Source organism: Rhipicephalus sanguineus, chromosome 2, assembly GCF_013339695.2.
Source record: "Rhipicephalus sanguineus isolate Rsan-2018 chromosome 2, BIME_Rsan_1.4, whole genome shotgun sequence".
In the NCBI taxonomy this organism is placed as follows: domain Eukaryota; kingdom Metazoa; phylum Arthropoda; class Arachnida; order Ixodida; family Ixodidae; genus Rhipicephalus; species Rhipicephalus sanguineus.
Window position 1 is genome coordinate 191375679 of NC_051177.1, and position 18428 is coordinate 191394106.

Consider the following 18428-nt stretch of genomic DNA (forward strand, 5'->3'; position numbering starts at 1 on the left):
GTTTTTGATGTCTTTCTTTTCTTTTTTTCTTTTATTCAGGAAACACGTGTGTTTCGTAGGCCAAAGTATGTGCACGTGGGGTGTTGACGACCTTTTTTTTTATTCGAGAAACACGTGTTATTCTTATGTCAGTCAACGTATGTTGTTGTTGTTGTTTGTGGTTATGTAGAGGAAGAGACGCTTATTTCTGCAGCCCAGTCGGGAGCACGGCGCAGCGTCTTGGGGGGGGGGGGGAGAAGGGAAATGAAAGAGGATAGTGGTGTGTAGGATGTGATTGTGTCTCGTTCGCCGTGGCCGGAGCAGCAGGGAAGATGGCAGCAAGGGCAGGGGCGGCAAGTTCCCGGCTCATCTGTAGGCGGCTATTCCCGTCTCGTCCAGGAACTCCACCAGGCTCTGGAGTGCTGGCAGGTGGGGACGCGATGGGAAGAGCAGGTGTTCGAGTGTGGAGGCAGGTAGGCCCTGGCTCCGGTAGGCCGTAGTGACCCTCGAGCGTTCCTGTGCCAAGGCAGGACAGGCGCAGAGGAGGTCCTCGAGGGTCTCAGGATCGCCGCAGCGGCTGCAGGCTGGGGAGGCGCAGAGACGCTTCGCATGTCGGCGGGCAGCGGTCCACACACAGCCGGTCCGCAGGCGCAGCAGGGCAGACCGATCTCTCCTGGTGAGGCCCGTCTCTGGTAGCAGCTTTGGCCCTCGTCCTCTGGCCACCCTTGAGTCTGGGTGGACCGTGACCAGGAGCTTCTTGAGACGGGCCTGCGTGTAGTCCCTAGCCGCGACGGCCCGGGTGATGGGTGTGCCAGGCTGGTGTGCTGCCTTGGCAAGCGCGTCAGCCTCCTCGTTACCAGCGATGCCCACATGGGAGGGCAACCAGTGGAAGGAGACGGACGCACCAGATGCAGCAAGGGCACGGTACTTGGCCGCCAGGAGGCTTCCGGTCAGTCCGGTGTCTCGATGGTTGGCCAGGATCTGTAGTGCTGCCTTGCTGTCACAGAGGACGGCGACAGGCTCTGATGGGATGTCCTCTGCCAGTAGGTCAGCTGCCAGGTGGAGTCCGGCCAGCTCTGCCGCCGTTGAACTGGCCGGGAAAGGCAGCTTACACTGCCTGCTGCTGGTCCGCGCAGGGACGACGGAAACCGCCGCTGCAGTCCCATCTGGCATCACGGATCCATCCGTGAAGACCTGAAGCCGACCCTCTAGTTGCTCCTGGAGCTTGCAGGAGGCTGCCTGCTGCAGTGCTGCTGCAGGAGTTCGTCGCTTCGTTGCCCCGGCCAGGTGGAGGTGCACCTCAGGGGGCCGGTGGTGTGGCGGCGGAGAGGCAACAGGGGCTGGTGGATCCGGTACCATCTGGTGGTACAATGGGAGGAGGCCTCCCATCCTGGACCCTGGCAGGCTGCGCAAGCGTTCCAGAAGGGCTGCACCATCCGCGGCACGGTGGAGGCGGTCGATGTGCCCCAACGCGCGCTGGAGCATGCGTAGCGTCAGGGGCCACTCTCTCGCCTCCGCAAGCGTCGCTGCAACAGGGGAGCACCTGGGGAGCCCTAGGATGGTCCTCACGGCTCCTCTGTGCAGTCCCTCCAGCAGGGATCTCCTGGCTGGCGTCAGGTTCACCAGCGGCAGGGCATACAGCAGCACGGAGGACGCCGCGGCCTGGTTAAGCCGCAGCGCCCACTTCGTGGAGCATCCACGGCCACGCTGCTGAAGTTTGCCGATGGCACCTTGAACTCGTCGGACCTTGGTGGCGGCGGCCTTCGCAGCGGGGATCCAGGTGAGCCGGTGGTCGACAGTGGGGCCCAGGTACCTCACCTCCTTTCTCCAGGGGAGACTGCGGTTGCCGACCCTCAGCGGCTTCACGTAGACCCGTGCCGCAGCGAGTGGATGGATCAGCAGGGCCTCGGTCTTGGTGGCAGAGACTTTGAGGCCGATGCTTCCGAGGAAGGAGATCACTGCATCCAGGGCTGCCTGCAGTGACCTCCTGATGGCAGGAATGGACCGCCTTGGTCCCCTTGCCCACAGTGCCACGTCATCAGCGTAGACGGAGCAGCGGGCCGGGAACCTGGTGTCTGTCGGGAGGGAGGCTGGAAGTCCTGCCAGCGCCATGTTGAAGAGAAAAGGACTTAGCACAGAACCTTGTGGGACACCGGTAGTGATGTCCCTAGGCTGGCTGGTCACCCCTCCAACACGGACGCAGAAGGTCCTCCCGGACAGGAAGGCGGACACGAAGCCTCGGAGGCACCCGCTGATGCCAAGCCGGTCCATGGCCGCCTCGACGACAACGTGCGGGAGACCGTCGAAGGCGCTCTCCACGTCCAGCAGCAGCATTGCCACGTCCCCGCAGCTCTTGGCATTTTTTTTTTTTTATTGGCGCCAGTATGCCCTACGGCATAAGTTAAATAAAAGGAAAGAGTTCAGATTCGCTGATAAAGGCCAGGAGCGGTCGATGCAACGGCCCGTGCGTCCAGCGCGTTAAGTCGGGTGGTCGACCGGGGCGGTAGTCAAGGCCTCGTAGGTGGCGGGTGCGAGCCTTGTGTAGGCCCGGACAGGTCCCAAGTAGGTGATCGATCGTTGCTTCTGTGGCTGGAGCAACGCAGAAGGGGCATGTCGTTGGGGGAGGCTGTGCACCGGATGTCCATGCAGCCCGGATGGCAGGAGTCAACGCGGCGCCCACGCGAATCCTCCTGAGCGCAACCTCCTCTCGGCGAGTTAAGCCGCCGGGAAGGTCCGATCCACGCGGAGGAATGAGTGCACGCGTGGAGCGCCGGAGGGTTTCTTTGTGCAGGAGCAAGCTGTCCTTTGGGGACAAACGAAGTAGAGGCAGCGGGTGTTGAACTTCCACTGGATGGCAAGCGGCATCTGCGGCCATTTGAGCCAGTGTAGACCGACGGGTCCACAATACGCGGACAGGGCAGGCGCACGAGTAAATTAGTCGGTGCACATCGGAAGCTATATCGAGGGAGCTGCTCACTTTTCGCAACTCTCGAACTGCCTGCGTGGAGTCCGTATAGACGAGCAGCCTATTGAGTGACAAGCAATCCACCTTGGGTATCATGAGTGTTAAGCCGTCCCGTATAGCTGCGAGCTCCGCCAACACTGATGGAAATGGTGCCTCTGTAACATAGGAGCATGTATGTTGCGTGTCAGGTAGCGTGGGGCATACGAGGCTGGTGTGCAAAACGCAGCTATCGATAGCTGCATCTACGTATACCGCTAGTGAGTCGTCGACGGCAGTGACGACGGCTTCCTGTTCCACTTGTCGGTTGGATTGTCGCAGGCGAGTCAGTGGTCGGTTGTCGCTGGCCTGTGCCTTGAGCCATGGTGGAATTTCTGGCAAGGGTGCAGCAGGCTGTGGCAGCGTTGAATTATAGTAGTGAGCTAGAGCCGCCGCCGCAGGAACAGCTTGACTTTTTAGGTGGCGAGCCATTCGACGCTGGTGTACGATTTCGTGCTCTTGGCATCCTCCAGGGTGGCGACGACGTCTGCAATGGAGTCGGCAGTGCACCGGTGTCTCCTGAAGCCAGTCTGTTGCTCCGGGAAGAAATCCAGTTGGTCGGCGATCCACTGCATTCTCTCCAGTGCCACCCTCTCCAGCACCTTGCACGCTGCTGAAGTGAGCGATACTGGCCTGTATGAGGAGAGCGCCGTGGCCTTCTTCCGAGGCTTCAGGATGGGTGCCACCACCGCAGTTCGCCAGGGCTCCGGGAGCTCCCCGGTATTCCAGACGTCGTTGTAGAGCCCCAGGAGACGTTGACGCCCTCCTTCCTCCAGGTTGCGGAGCATTTGGAAGGTAATGCCGTCTGCTCCTGGGGCGCTGCGTCGTTTGCATCCATCGAGGGCTGCCACGAGCTCGTGCATCCGGATGGGTTCGTTGCACAGTTCCTGAACCTGTGCAACCACCCATCCGGGATGATGGCAGAAGGCTGGACACGGGAGAGCGGCTGGAGGAGGTGTTGTGGCTAGCTGGGCGACCTCTCTGCTGGCGAACTGGTCGGCCAGGCGTTCGGCCAGCTCAGAGGCCGGAATGGCAAGGAGGACAGCCATGGACAGCACCTGGTTGTAAGCCCTGGGCACCATCAGCAGGCACTTCAGCAGGCGCCAGGCACGGGCTCCATCCTTTGAGCTGTCGATGGTGACGCCGACGCTCACCCATCCCTGGTTCCTGCGCCTGCGAGCGTGGCGTCTGCAGACGGCGTCGACCCTCCGGAAACAGGTCCAGAGTTCGGGTAGGCCCTTGCTCAAGGCCTGCCGTTCTGCACGCCGCCGCCCCGCCCTCAGTGCCAGGTGCCTGATGTCCGGAACGGGCTGCCCTTGTGAGACCTTGGTGACGACGGTTGCTGCCCTGGCGCTGTCGACCACCAACTACATAAGGTCCCTGCCACTCGTGTCCTCCTTGAATAGCCGCCGGTAGGCTCGCCAGTCCACCACCTGGTATTCCCGATCCCTGGGGGCCTTGCCTCGGAAGGGGGACAGCAGGAGGGGCAGGTGGTCCGAACCCCAGGTGTACGGAGCCGGCGCCCACGAGTAGCGGCATCCCTCCGTGGCGGCGCTGATGTCGATGGCCGACTGAGCTGCCCGGCCCCCACCACGGATGAAAGTCCTGACCCCTGTGTTCAGAATCTGCAGGCCCAGCTGCTGCAAGGTGTCCCTGAGTGCCCTGCCCCTTGGGCAGGTCCGGTGGCTGCCCCATGCCGGGTGATGCGCGTTGACGTCCCCGCAAAGCACGAACTCCTTCCCCAGCCTGTGCGCCAGCTGCCGAAGGCACCTGAGGTCCCAAGGCTGGTTTGGCCGGACGTACACACTGGCCACAATGGTGTCTCCCCCCTCGAGGCGTACACGGACGGCACAGCACTCGAAGGGACCACCGACCAGGTCGGCCACCGGAACCTCAGCCTGTAGGAGCTCACGCTTCACGTAGACGGCGCACCGGGCTGTGCCCTGCGGGTGGCAGTCATCCAGGCAGGGGGCAGCGTGGCAGGCATCCAGGGTGCACCTGGTCCTGCTGCTGTAGCCCACGTACCCCGGCAGGCGCACCTCCTCAGCCTGGGTGTAGACCTCCTGCAAAGCCAGCACGTCGAAGCCCTCCCGCTGGAGATGCAGGGAGAAATCGTCTCTCCGCCCCCGCAGCGAGTTTACATTCTACTGTAGAATGCTCGGGCAGCGGCGGAGGTGGACCCTGGCAGGAGGACTAGCCATGGTGGCTCGTGGGCTGCTGCAAGGCCACTGCCAGCTGGCAGATGGCTCGGAAGGGGTGATCGTGTGGAAGCTTGGCTTCCGCATCCTGCAGGGTGAGTAGCAGGCTAGTGACGATCTGGGTGACGTGGTCCACAGCAGCCTGGGCCTCAGGAGCAGTGGCCCCAGTAGGGGGTGTTGCGAGAGCAGCAGCAACAGCAGGCTGGGCCGTGGGAGCAGCATCAGCAGGTGGGGCCTCCAAGGCGGCAGCAGCAGTCAGGTCCACAGGGGGTGGTTTACGGCGGTTGCGGGGAGCAGGAACAGGCCGGGCAGGAAGGGTGTGCCCCTTCACAGCACTCGCATATGTGCGAGCCTCCCTGGTCTCCTCCCGCACTGCCGCTGCAACCACTCGCCTAGAGAGGGCAGTGGTGGAGGACGCCATGATGGAGGCCACCTGGCGTTGTTCCTGCCACCTGGGACAGTGTGGGGTGTCAGCCGAGTGGGGGCCGCCACAGTTGACGCACCGGGGCCGCTGGCAGTCCGCGTCAGCTGTGTGGGTCCGGCCGCAGCGGATGCAGCTGTCCGGCCAGCGGCACGCCTCCCGTACGTGGCCATACCGGCCACACTGCTTGCACTGCAGCGGTCCGGGCCTGGCTGGCCGCACGGGGAAGCGTACGCGGAAGAGCGCCACCTGCTCCGGCGGAACTGGGCCTCCAAAACGCAGCGTGACCGTGCGGCCCTCCCTGGTGGCTGCTAGCACGGGAACAGCAGACTGGAGGCCAGGAAGCAGGGTGTCCTCTGCAGTGTCTCCATCCACGCCATGAATGAACCCCATGCTGGTGTGGCGGTCCGCGGGCTCCCTGGCAGTGACCGGTATGCCCCGCAGCTCCGTGAGGGCCAGGAGCAGAGTGAGGCACTCCTGAGAGGTCGCGTCCACCGCCACGATGTTGCGGTGGTGATTCACCCGGATGTCAGCAACACCCGGATGCGATGGGAGTGCCTGCGCGATACTCAGGCGTGGAGTGCCGCGAAATGAGCCGCCAGGAGCAGAGGGCCGGAAAAGCACTGTCCCCCCGACAGCAGGGTCCACCGGCAGGGCAGCGGTGGTGATTTTCCTGGCGCGCCGCAGTGCAGCCTTTGACTTCACCTCCTGGAAGCTCACCTCGTCTGGCTGGCTCTCAGGGGGGCTGGTAACCGCAGGGGTCAGGGCTGGTGGTCTCCCAGTGGTGACAGTATCAACAGGAGGGGCACTTGGTCCCGCAGAGGAAGAGACAGCCGAGGTGCTCAGGGGTGAAGGGATGTGGTGTTTCCGAGCTGTCTTCCTGCCCTTCTTCTTCCTCTTGCGGGATGCTGGCTGTTCTCCTGTCGTTGGGGACCTCAGAAAGGCCATTGCGGTCGCTGGGGTGGTCTTCCGAGTGGTTTCCTGCGCGCAGTTGTCAACTGTAGCCTCGTCCATGGCCTCTACTTCAGCCGAGAGTGAATCGAGAGGGGTTGTCGGCGTCTCATCTGCCGCAGGGGCGGGAGGAGGGCTACCGCTGCCCTGGCCAGCAGCATCGGCCACCAGCGTGTCTCCTGACGGGAAGAGGGCGGGGGAGGGGCTCGCCGAAGTAGTTTGGGCCGCCGAGGAGTTCACTGTAGCAGCGGCGGCTTCGTCGAGGCTCGCAGGTGTTGTGGCCTCTGTCCCTGTCTCCTCAGTGCACTGTGTGGGGTCGTTGTCCTCGTCGGAAGGCTCGGGATCGGCAGGAGAGGTGGCCGACTGCTTGCGAGGTCCGTCCTCCTCGTAGTCGCTGCTGACCTCCTCGCGGCTGCGCTTGCGGGAAGCAGTTGAGTCCATCTGCTCTTCCCTGTTGGTGGGGGGCAGTGCGACGCTTCGGTGCTCCTCCGAGGGGCCGGCTCGTTCGGGAGCTCCAGGGTCGTCTCGCTGAGGTAGCAGTGGTTCAGCAGCAGCGTTGGATAGAGCGCTGAAGCGAACTGCGAACTCCGCGGGAAGATCGAAGGGCTTGAAGGGCTTGGGGGGATTCTTGGCTTCCCACTTGTCTATGAGCCCATTGACGTATGCCTGCTGTTCTGGGGTGATATGCAGGGTGTGCCGCACGAGACCGTTTGTTGTCAGGCTGTGCGAACGGCGATGCCCGGCGCGTGGGGCGGGCTTGGAGGGCGCCGAAAACTGCGGTTCGGCGGCCGGGCTGTCGGATTCGCGCATAGCACTCATGGCGCTCTGCTGCTCAAAGGTTCAGTCACTGCACTAGACAAGTTCTCGCGAAGCTCAGGCGAACAGAAATGCCACGGAATAATAAAAAACAGTGTTACAAAAAAACCGTGTGGCACCTCAAAAACAAACGCCCGAGTATCGCGCAAGTGCGAGTGTTCACGGTAATGTTACGCGCACGGTACACACGGCGCGGTGCTGCGCGGCTGGGGTGGTTCCCTGACAGCGGGGATAATAAAAAAACAAGGAAAAAAAGGGGCTGTCAGGGGAAAATGGGAAAATGCAGATGCACTGCACGCACTCAGTCACAGAACACTGGCGTGTGGTACGCTCGAAGGACCGCGTCCCCGCGTCGCGACTCACGCCGATCGGCGGCGTAAACACTCGGCAAGAATAGGGTAAGCTTACCGACCGGCAGTGTGAAGAACGAGAGCACGAGAGGTGTCCATGGGCGATCCACTCCACTGGTAGGGCACAAGTCCGTCACATGCGCCGAAGCGCGCGTACCGCATCGGCGGCGCAGCGGACGAGTACAGGAGCCGTACTCCTAAGAGCGCGGAGCCGAGGCGACCGCACTCGCCTACTCTGCTCGAGATGACACCCAAAGTATGTGCACAAGCGTATTCGCGACTTATTTCGGCAGATTTCTTACCTCTCTCTCTCCTTTTTTTTCTGTATGTACTTTTTCTTAACCTTTTTCTCTTTCTCTCGGCTCGGAGAACGATGATATAAAAGCGCATCGAAGCCTGGTAAATTTCATCCTGATGAAGATCGGTCTCGGATCGAAACGTCGACAAATAAACAGTTTTTTAGAAGCGTATACCTTTTTCCTAAATATATATATATATATATATATATATATATATATATATATATATATATATATATATATATATATATATATATATAATATACGTACGCACATATATCATCATATATATATCATATGTACATATCAGCTGCGGTGGCTACATCGTTAAGCGTCCGCTTCCAGTGAGGGAGGTACCGGGTTCCAGTCCCAGTGCCGACTGGGACACCACCGGTGTTTCCTATGGGTAGAGGAGTACACCGACCTGGCGCTCGGTAGCTTCTGTTTACTCACCGCGAAAGGAGGCCCCATAAGGTTCTGTAAAGACCCCTTGGCGCACCTTAACCCACCACAGCCTTGGTGAAATAGTCGAGCATGCGCCGCTCCTGTGGGAGGCAGAGAATGGCTGCCGCCGGGTACCTACCGGTAAAATAGGTAGAAGCGGACTTCCAACCTGGTGCTCAGCAGAACGAAGTTCGTAGTCGATTGGGTGCCCTGGCACCCACCCTGTGGGAAATTGGCAGCATGGCACCGCCAGACCTAAAAATAAATATGATCCTCTTTTTTTTTTGACACGACGGGCGTGGTCGCCCGTGCATGTGCGCTAATCTCGTAACGGGGGAGGTTTGCACGTCTTGTGCTTTCACCGGAAAGTTTCCGTTGAAGTTGCTGAAAGCCCGATGGTCACTTCGCTCTCTGCAGCGGCCCCGTTTGCAATAGAATTGCACTGTTCGAACACAGCGAAGTAACAACTGTGACAATTGCTAATTCGCGCTCGTCCTGTATATACCGATGCGTAAGTTTCGTGCGTACTTTATGTTTGAACAGTGCGCTTTAAGTGTCGAGCTGTTAAAGTTGTTTGTTCGCGCTCGTCCTGTGTGTGCTCTCTTCGTGCGTCTATTGTGCTTGAGCAGCGCACTCCACGTATGAAGCTGCTTGCCGCTCTTCGCGTGACATTCCAAATTGTTGCTATCGCACTCATGCCTTCGCTCTTGCAGCGAAACTGACTTTTTTCAGAAAATTAGTCCTTGCTTTAGGTGCCTTAAATATTTTCATTACCATTGGCTCGATTATTGTACTGATTAATTTTAGTCAGGATAGCAGCATCAAAAACATTTATGTAAGGGTGCTTGCTTTCCGTCAAGCACGTCGTGTTTTTTTTTCGTTCAATCCATCTCCTTCAAACATATGCATATTATGTGACGGTACGCATACCTTCATGGCACGTCGAGAGCTGCTGCTTCTCGACAGTCACATCGCTTATCATCCACAGTGCCATTTCAGACGTCGGCAACCTTGGCATGGTTCGCTTCCGATTCGAAATTTGTCACATTACATGCACCAAAGAGTGTCAATGTGTCTCCTAGATTGATTGCCTTATAACGATAAGCAGCATTAAAACTCCTTCAGATGTTCGGCGCATGCGTGGCTTACGCTAAGCAGCCTCCGGAAAGGACGTGACAAAGGACGTGCGTTTCCATTACCTAGCTTAGCGCAACGCGTGAAGAAACCCAGGGCGAGTTTCAGAGACGTCGGCGAATGCAAGCGACAAGCAGAAAGACAACTAATCGAAATATCGAGATCCTAAAAACTACATTTTCCTACTGTACGATAACTTAAACGCGAACGGGAAACCAGCCCTCCTGTTAAAATAAGCACATCTACTCGCATGCGTCCATTTGCTCATGTCTAAAAGGGACACTAAAATAAAAACGATTTTTCTCCGATTAGTAAATTACCGTTTCCCAACTCCAAAATCACCACGCTTGCTAAGCGAGAAAATGCGCAAAGAGAAAATGCTTGAAACCTTGAAATTCCCGCAGCAAACGCCATGGCGTCGGAGATTTTGACAGCGTCGACAAGGTTCTACATAGCTCTTAAGCAAAACTTAAGTACGTTGTCCTCTGAGGAGGCTGCGGTGCACGCTATCAGCGCGTCACTCAGTGCCGCTCTGGATGTGTGTTTAGATTCTGTGGCCGCGCCCCGTCAGGCGCCGCGGTAACCGAAGCCTGCCCGCGCGCAGGCATCCTTCTCCTCTGTCCCATCCCCCATCCACCTCTCTCTCTCCGAGAGATGAGGAAATAAAAGCCAGTTATCGTTTGGGTTTCACGGCTTTCGGGTGAATCAATCCTCGCCTGCGCGAGCGTCCCACAAGGCCATAGAATTAATAGGCTAAATTTCAGGAAATGCCGTTGAGCAAATGTCGCCGAAAATGGTAGCGTCGCTCGCCGAGGTTTCCGCGCGGTATTTATCAATGAAACTTTGATCTTCTTCACTATTATTATACCGATGATGGTAAAATTAGCGACATTAGAGATCTCAGGCTGCGATTTATCGACATAAACCGTTTCATTGTTTCACTTCGGTGTCCCTTCAAGCAAAGTGGACTACCGCAAGGTGGTCCCCGCTTCTGCAGAGAACCCTGGTATCTTCGGCATATAGACTGCAGAAGAGCCCGTTAAAATTGCTCAACCTTTACCACACCAACGAGCTTTGGGAGACAGCCCTGGCTAGCTCTAACCTCGACGATAACCGAAGGCTGGTCGCGGTGCCCACGACGGGGGCCGAGCTCAAGATGTCCTCGACTAAGGGCGTCCCTCCTGAGCTCTATTCTCATATAAAGGCGTTTATTTTAAGGCGATTCCAGAAACTCTGGTGTCGGCATCGGTGTCGGTGTCGGCGTCGTTGGTTGTGAGCGAAAAAGCGCCATGTCCGTGACCGGAAAATGCAAATAAAGAAGATGCAAATAAAATAATAAAAACGTTCGGTTCGAGTGAGAATAGAACCCAAGCCGTCTGCGTGGCAAGCAGGTGTTCTTCCATACAGCCACGCCCCTGGTTGGAGCTGCACTGAAAGTAGCTTTCATGCATCACAAACATATGCGTCCTGTATACAGGTGTCACAGTACAGGATGTGATATCGCAGTAATATTGTGTGGTACAAGCGTTCATTGCCATCGGGCGTCGGATCATATGTGTGTAGTTGAACATTAAAGCCGATTAACGTTAGAGTTTCGGCGAGTGGTAGGTCATCGTAAAAGAAATCGTAAAGTACAGCGCTTGTCTATGTCAGCTCTCTTTTCGTGTATTCGTGTTTATTCCTGCGCTGTTCAAATTTCCTTTTCGAACAATAAAGATTCGCAGCGTGCACGTTAACTAAAGCGGACCGCCGGTCTCTGTGTCTCATCTTTCTTCTGTTTCTCATTGCCAATTAGCAGTGTTTTTCTGTGGGAAACACCGGCGTACACTGCATGCTTCACCCCTCCACAGGCTTCACGTTAGTGGAGCTGAAACACCTTTCCCTACATGCTTCGGCCCTCCCCCCATTTTTCTCTTTCTCTGTTTCGTTGATGTTCTCTCTGTCTATCTTTTTCTTTCTGCACTTCTATTTCTCTTTTTGTCTTTCTTTCTATGCTACGCTTTACTGTCTCCCCTCATCCTTTCCCTCCTCGCAGGGAACAGCTCAGATACACGAGACAAGAGAGACTGACAGGACTTGGCGCTGTCAGTCTCTCTTGTGTCGTGTATCTGAGCTGTTCTCTGCTATGAAGCCAAGCCAAGTTCAAGTTTACACCCTTTTAAAGTACATTCCATCCTCCTCACCATCACATCTTTCCTCCACACACTCACTTTCCTGTCTCATCCCCTTGCTATCCTTGCTATGCCATACTAGCGTGCCTGGATAGCCGAGTGGTTAGGGCGCTCGCCTTCTCATCGTGGGTTCGCAGGTTCGAATGTCGCCTCGTGAAGAATTTTCTTTTTCGGAAAAGTTGTCTCTTTCTCTTTCTTTATACCTGTCTTTCCGTCTCCTTGTTCGTTTCTCTCTTTTTTTCTCTCTCTTTCTTTCAAGTAACAGGTTTATTACAGGCCACGCCGAAGCGGTCAGAGGATTCGCCCAAATTCTGTGACACATACACGTTTAAATGGTGATAGTGGCCGGGTCGACACATCACGCCCGGCTTAAACAGCCTCACTGTAAAAAGGAAACACCATGCCAAGGAACAAGATGACATTAACAGCAACTGAGGCAGAGAACGGAGCCGGTACGTGTTACAAACAAGTGCAGTTAAAGATGTAGGCAACACTGCGATGCCTCAGATTTGAGTTTGGGTAGCTGAAAAGTGGGGACATTGTAACCGTGTAATAAAGCAAGCTGGGCTAGTTAAAGTTAAATCCTAATACCAGAAATTTCAGCAAAGCGTCAATATTGAAGAAGCGGTATCAAAGTTCACCGTGAAACGGGCTGCTTCGTGGACGGGTGGTCCCTCATGACTGCTCAGAATAAGGCGGCACAAGAAAAATAATAAGGTTTTATTAACTTTGCGCGTACTGTACAGGCGTAAATTACAGTGCTAACGACAGGATACGAGTCGAAGGGCTCATTCGAAAACTGGCACAGCGACGGCAGGCTTACCCTCGCCGGCCGCTCGTTGATGACTCGCGCATTTCGTGCGGCAGCCACGCGCCGACTATCATTCGAGAAATTCCGGTACTAGAATATGAAGCATAGGCCATAGTGCCGTCGTTGCGGCGTCCGTATTATCGTGTGAATGCGTGACAAAACTAGCCGTCGCGAGGTGCATGGGCATACAGGCGCATATGCATGCGGTGACATCGGCAATCACTGCTGTACTTACAGAAAACTGACGCTATATTTGATGACAAATAAAACATCGCACAGAAAATTATTGTGTATTGGCCAACACATATCATAAGCGACCGCCTTGCAAACACGTCCTTGATTGGGCGAGGTTTAACCAATGAAGCGAACCAATGTCTTCATAATGCGCAGGCGGCCGTACGTCCCTCGGCCGCACACGTTATCGAAGTCTTCGTACTGAACGTTGTCGGCAGCAAGGTTATACTGCAGGCCTGTCGGGATGCCTTTGGTCTCGAAGAGCTGCCGAAAAACAAAACACGTGCGGTGAGCATCAGAAAACTTTTGTTGGGTGTGTTTGTGTACGGTCATATTTGCTTGTAAGATCAATGCAAATATATGTGCGATGAGCACACTGCGTCCATAATGGCAGGATGGCTGAAATTGACGAGGACGGGGGACAATCTATGCTCAAATTGAATCTTTTCTTGATTTGGAGAGCGCTCATACATATTTCTATATATAGAATAGAAGAAAGGAGTGATATGCCGCGACGCCACAATTTCTATGTTTAAAATATTGAGCTTTTGAATGCATTACCTCTAACTTTGCAAGCAAGAAAAACGGTCAGCGTGCTCACGAAAACTGAGAAGACAGGCAGGCATGGCCAAGTATTACGACAAAAACAAGTTACGCGAGCACGCGTGAGAACTCGCGCTTAGTGGAATTTCGTGGGTACAGCCCAGTGTTGCGCAAATGTGTGTTCCAATCTTGGAACATACACAATATAGAATGTAGCGATGGCAGCCACACCCCAAGATCTCCACAAAAGAGAGTGTCCACAAATACTCTCTTTACGGCTAGTTGGCATAGATGTAACGAATTTTACACTGAGTTTTACACTGTAATCACGTGATCGCTTCCCTAGGCGCGTTGTTTGCCTACCATTTTAGGTAGGACAACGGCGCGCCAAGGCGCGGCCTCGGAGCACGTTTCTATCGTGCGCTCAGGCATGCGCTCGTCTGGGTTCCTCGCTTGGCCGGTGTATCCCACGCTTCGCCTGCTCGCCGCCTAAAGTTATGCGTGTTCGATCGTCAGTTCTTCAAGTTAATTCTGTGTCTAAGCAAATTTCCCTGGGTGCGGAGTGCTCGAAAATAAACTGGGAAGGAGAAAGCCCGCAATGGCTTCAGAGGAGGTTCGCTTGAAATGCAACATTCGTTTATCCGCCACTTTTTCCTTTCCTCCGTGGTTGCAATTGAATTATTGTGATAGCAACGCCCGCTCTTTCTGCCTCATTAGTTTTGGCGCTAACATAGTGCTTCGAGAATCCATCAAAATTCATCCTCATCATCATTTTATGTCCTCTGAAGGACAAAGGCCTCTCCCGACGACCTCTAATTTGCCTTATCACGCGCGAGCTGATTAGAACACTGAACGGGCCGTGATTCACGACCGGTTCCGGGAATTCGTTGAACATTACCTGCCCGAATCCGGCCCGGTGACTCAAAGCGAGAACCGGCCCGGGCCCGAACCCAGTCCGACAGCAGATCGCGCCCGAGAGGGGCCCCAGCTGATAATCTAGGTGGTGTTGCTCGAACATGGAATCGACAGCAAAGCGTTTTAAGTGACAGATATGATGGGCCTGGTGTACCATTGGTTTGTAGCATGACGTTTTATAGTTTTCTGAAGAACAAACAGAGCAATGCGCTCTCTAGCTATACTATAAAAAAAGTCACAGTTTCTCCGCACGGGCGAAGCAATCAATGCGATAGCAAGAAACTAATGCTGTACGAAGTGAGGCTCGCCATTGGATACTCTCAGTTTGAACAGCGCTCCTGTTGCAAAGGCGGCCGAAGCAGCGAAGGAAACTAGCGTGCTTCAAGTTTCCAGCTGTGACACTTGATAGTTCGCACTCATCTTCTGTTTGTTCGTTTAGCTGCGTCCCTTGAGCTCGGGTGACTTTCGTACGCTCCGTAACATGAGCGCGGACATCACGGTGAAAGCTTGAAACATCCCTCTTCCCATCACCACGAGAAAACCGCGCGAGCAGACAGCGGAAGGGCAAGGTTCTCCCTGCGTAAATATAAGAACAAGCGAGCGAGCGAGCCGACGACTTTTAAATGCACCCGTCACGCTCCTAGCGCCATCTCGCTGGTAATGAAGAAACGCTTATAAGCGCCGGCCGTCTCTGAGTCCATCCAGAGGTAAAGGGTGTGTGTATATAACGCTCGCCGTTGGCTACGCGGTGGATCTGCGTTTTGTGGCGTAGTGGTTAGCGCCACTCGCTGCGGAGCAAGAGGTCCCTGGTTCGATTCCGCGCTTCGGAAGCATTTTTCTGAATTACTTTTCTTTGGGGCTTTTATATATATACATACATACTTATACATATACGATGCATAACTGCGACGGCGACGGCAAAATCCAGCCGAGACTGTCCATATAATTGCTATCGCAATAAAATGGTTAGCCAATGTCTCGACACTGCAGCGATCACTACAAGACATGAAATCATCAAAACTTGTTGCCAGTTTAGCAATAATAGATATGTCGTCAGCAAGCTCAAAGTTAACGATAGTTTTAGCCGTTTGTCTTACTGGTACACAAGCAACATTTAAGTGAACAATAACGGCCTTGTGGTCAGAAATTCAATCAGCAACATTGCACTGATACCCATTCCTTACCAACTGATCACTGACAAAAACAAGATCTGAGACTGAATCTTCGCGCGTTGCATCATCAACAAGCTGTGATAGATCAGAGGCTACAGACACGTCTATTAGCGAATCAATAATTGTCCTATCACGACCAGTTCATGTTACCCATTTCCAATTTATAGCGGGTGCATTAAAATCACCGCTTGTTATATATTCCTGCTAAAGCCTGTGTTTGCTGATTTTTCGTTTCTTTAGACTGATTTCTTTGATATCGTCGCTGCCAATGACCGATTCGTCGTTGTGTGACCCGTTCAGCGGCGTGCATTCGCGCTTGCGACGCAAGAATGAGCTCCGCGTCCGCGAACGGCAGTGTTTCGTCGTCGGTACCAGTAGCAGTAAGCGTAGTACCAGGTCTATCACTGCGTGAAGTTTTAATAATCGGTAACTCGAGTGTTAATTCTTGCAGCTGTGTACCGCTTTCCTTTATTGGTGTACTAAAATTCTACGGAATATCCATCAGTTTCGCACCTCCGCGCATACTCGTTTGCGGGGAGCAAGTTTGTAAGCTGTAAACTGTAAACACCGCGCAATCCTTCTGCACAGATACGTTGACCTACATTCACCCCAACGACATCAAAGGCTAGGTCGGGGTCACGTGTGAGTGGCAAGCAATAAGGCGAGAGAACATTGTTTATATCTAGCAGTGCGCGTGCGCATGTTTTCACGCTCGTAGCCATGTCTTTTTAGCCACTTGCAGCGGAATAGCTGGGTTGCTATTCTGAACACTGTAGAATTTCGTCATATTTACAGATTTTGTAATGATGGCATTTTAAGCCGATCAGAAAGGCCGTATCAGCCCTTTGGGCCAATCAGAGTCCACCAATCGCGGAATTTGACAGTGTCCAGAATAGCCCCCTTGATTACATCTGCCGTTTGCGGTAGAGATCGCTTTCTTCATTCAATTCGTCACGCGCCCAGTTCGACGGCGGCGCGGTGGCAGCGAACTGTACGCGGCTTGCTTTACACTTATCATACCGATAACGCATAGCAGATGAACCTTTCTTTTTTGAGCCGTCATTCAGCTTTTAAGTTCATCACTGCTGGCACGGGTTCTTGTTACTTTCTGTAACCAAAGAAAACGCGTTGTGATTTCCGTGCTCTCTAGGGGCTAGCACAAGTTATGAAGGAGTAATGACACCACATAGTTCCGAAGACATGCATCATTAGATTTCCTGTTCGGAAAGTTGCCGATCCGTGCTTTAGTGTGAACACGCGAAACAACGGTTTGGCTGCACGCCATTACAGCTCAATGCGGCTTCAAGTATTTAGGCTGGCGAGCTTTCTATGAGCGGGGACATAATCCGCACTAAAAAACTGCATGCCACGCCAATCTGCCCGGCTGTTTTGTGTGGCTGTATCCATCAAAATGCCGACAAAAATAGAAAACATCTAAAGCTAGCCAGAGGGGTACCGCGCCAGCATAGATTTGTATACACGGTTAATCAGCTGATTTTCAGCGGTTCTACTAGAATACGGCTGTCACGCCATTCCTTTATCTTCACACTTCACTTCTCAAAATGTCATATACACTGCTTCTAAGAGCGCGTCGGGTCTATCTCTCTGAGTGCCAGTCTTACGTAGCATATTTTTGCAAGTTCCGTTTTTTTTTCTACGGTTAAAAATTAGGACGTATACAACGCATTCCTGTATATTTCAGTGTGGCCATCTTCCTTTCCCTCAGTTATGGCAATAAAACATACCGTCTTGCTATCGTCTCTACCGCCTTTATGTGTGCCTATGTGCACGCGTTTGCACTTGTCGCCCTGCAATGCCTGTGTTGTTTCGTGTCCTAAAGAGGCCATGAACCACCCGGGGTCTTGCCGAAACAACACATTCTACTAACAGCAAACACTGCGTTGAACAGTTCGAAAACATTTTGCAGTTGTGCGTGACACGTAGAGTTTGCAAGCGGTTTGCGAATTTGCCGCTCTCTCAAGTGCCCTCTCTTCATACAGAGGACCCAACAGCACTGGGCGGCCGAAGTGCCAGCTGTACGCGGTCAAGCAGCAGATTGCTGCTATTGGCTGATAGCCGAGATAAATCAGGAGCGGCGTTTACATCAAAAGTGGTGATTCTTCTTGCCACGAGGTGACGCCACGTGCCGCCAGCACACACTATAGTCGCTAAAATTGCACAGTAGCAACACTACGGCGCAGAGGAATCATGACAGGAGAGAGCGATCGTGTTCCATGACTTGCCATGACGTGGCTTAAGGCAGAACCACACGTACGCTGCCCGAGCACGCGCTGTACGCGCTCCGGGGGCAGCGCATGCGAAGACGGAGCAACCGCGGCAAAACGCACTCGGTACGCGAGTGTTCGCGGCGATCTGATGTCGACCTTGAAACCGCACGTGTTCGGAAGCGCTTAGAGCCCTGCAAATACGCAAATGTGGCATGGCTCTAACCAGCGCCGGCTTGACCGACGGATGCACGTTATGTGAAAAATTTTAGTTCTTACTTACTTTTGCATGCATGTAACAATAAGCATGGTAACAGAAGGATGTTTTGTAAGTATTCTGTTGAACTATCAGTAATTTCGTACGTAACGATGTCTTGCACGTATGAGGAAGCGCGCGCTCGCGTGCGCCTTCGCGCGTAGTGTCTGGGTGGGAACCACCATAACTCGCCGGACACGCCCGGGCTGCGCGCGCTGACGCACCCCCGTGCGCGTTTGGGAGCGTACGTTGGCTTCTGCCTTTATTTCCCCTGTGTCGTCCTTCCCTGAGTAGCTTCCAGTGCTCTCGTCCGAACGAGAGAACCTAGTGCTTAAGGAAAGTGCTTAAAAGGGTTTACTGCCTCGGAATTTGATTGCCGCGAAATTTCATGGCAATTAATTTGTGAGGCAACAAACTCCGATACTGTGATCATTAGATGATTACTTGGATGAGTGGTTCTGCACCCCTTTAAAGTGAAAGCCGTAATGTACCTATATAGGTCATTAAG

The 18428-nt window shown here is 54.2% G+C and overlaps 2 protein-coding genes across 2 annotated transcripts; both read right to left on the reverse strand.

Moving 5' to 3' along the window:
- Nucleotides 1–345: 345 nt before the first annotated feature.
- Nucleotides 346–2313, reverse strand: LOC119382107 (uncharacterized). The gene has a single exon (XM_037649838.1). The coding sequence runs from the start codon at nt 2311–2313 to the stop codon at nt 346–348; it is 1968 nt and encodes a 655-aa protein (XP_037505766.1).
- Nucleotides 2314–3396: 1083 nt separating this feature from the next.
- Nucleotides 3397–7369, reverse strand: LOC119382108 (uncharacterized). The gene is made up of 3 exons (XM_037649839.1): nt 5179–7369; nt 4352–5096; nt 3397–4273 (listed from the first exon to the last, which is right to left on the reverse strand). Exons 1-3 carry the CDS (start codon nt 7367–7369, stop codon nt 3397–3399), a joined length of 3813 nt encoding a protein of 1270 aa, XP_037505767.1.
- Nucleotides 7370–18428: the final 11059 nt, after the last annotated feature.

Bases quoted from the DNA above. Each gene is read 5' to 3' on its own strand.
- LOC119382108 (XM_037649839.1), bottom strand. From the start codon at position 7,369: ATGAGTGCTATGCGCGAATCCGACAGCCCGGCCGCCGAACCGCAGTTT. The intron at 5,097-5,178 runs GCTAGTCCTCCT...GGGGGCGGAGAG, and splicing joins GCAGCCCACGAGCCACCATG to ACGATTTCTCCCTGCATCTC. The intron at 4,274-4,351 runs GTAGTTGGTGGT...TCCGGACATCAG, and splicing joins ACGAGTGGCAGGGACCTTAT to GCACCTGGCACTGAGGGCGG.
- LOC119382107 (XM_037649838.1), bottom strand. From the start codon at position 2,313: ATGCTGCTGCTGGACGTGGAGAGCGCCTTCGACGGTCTCCCGCACGTT.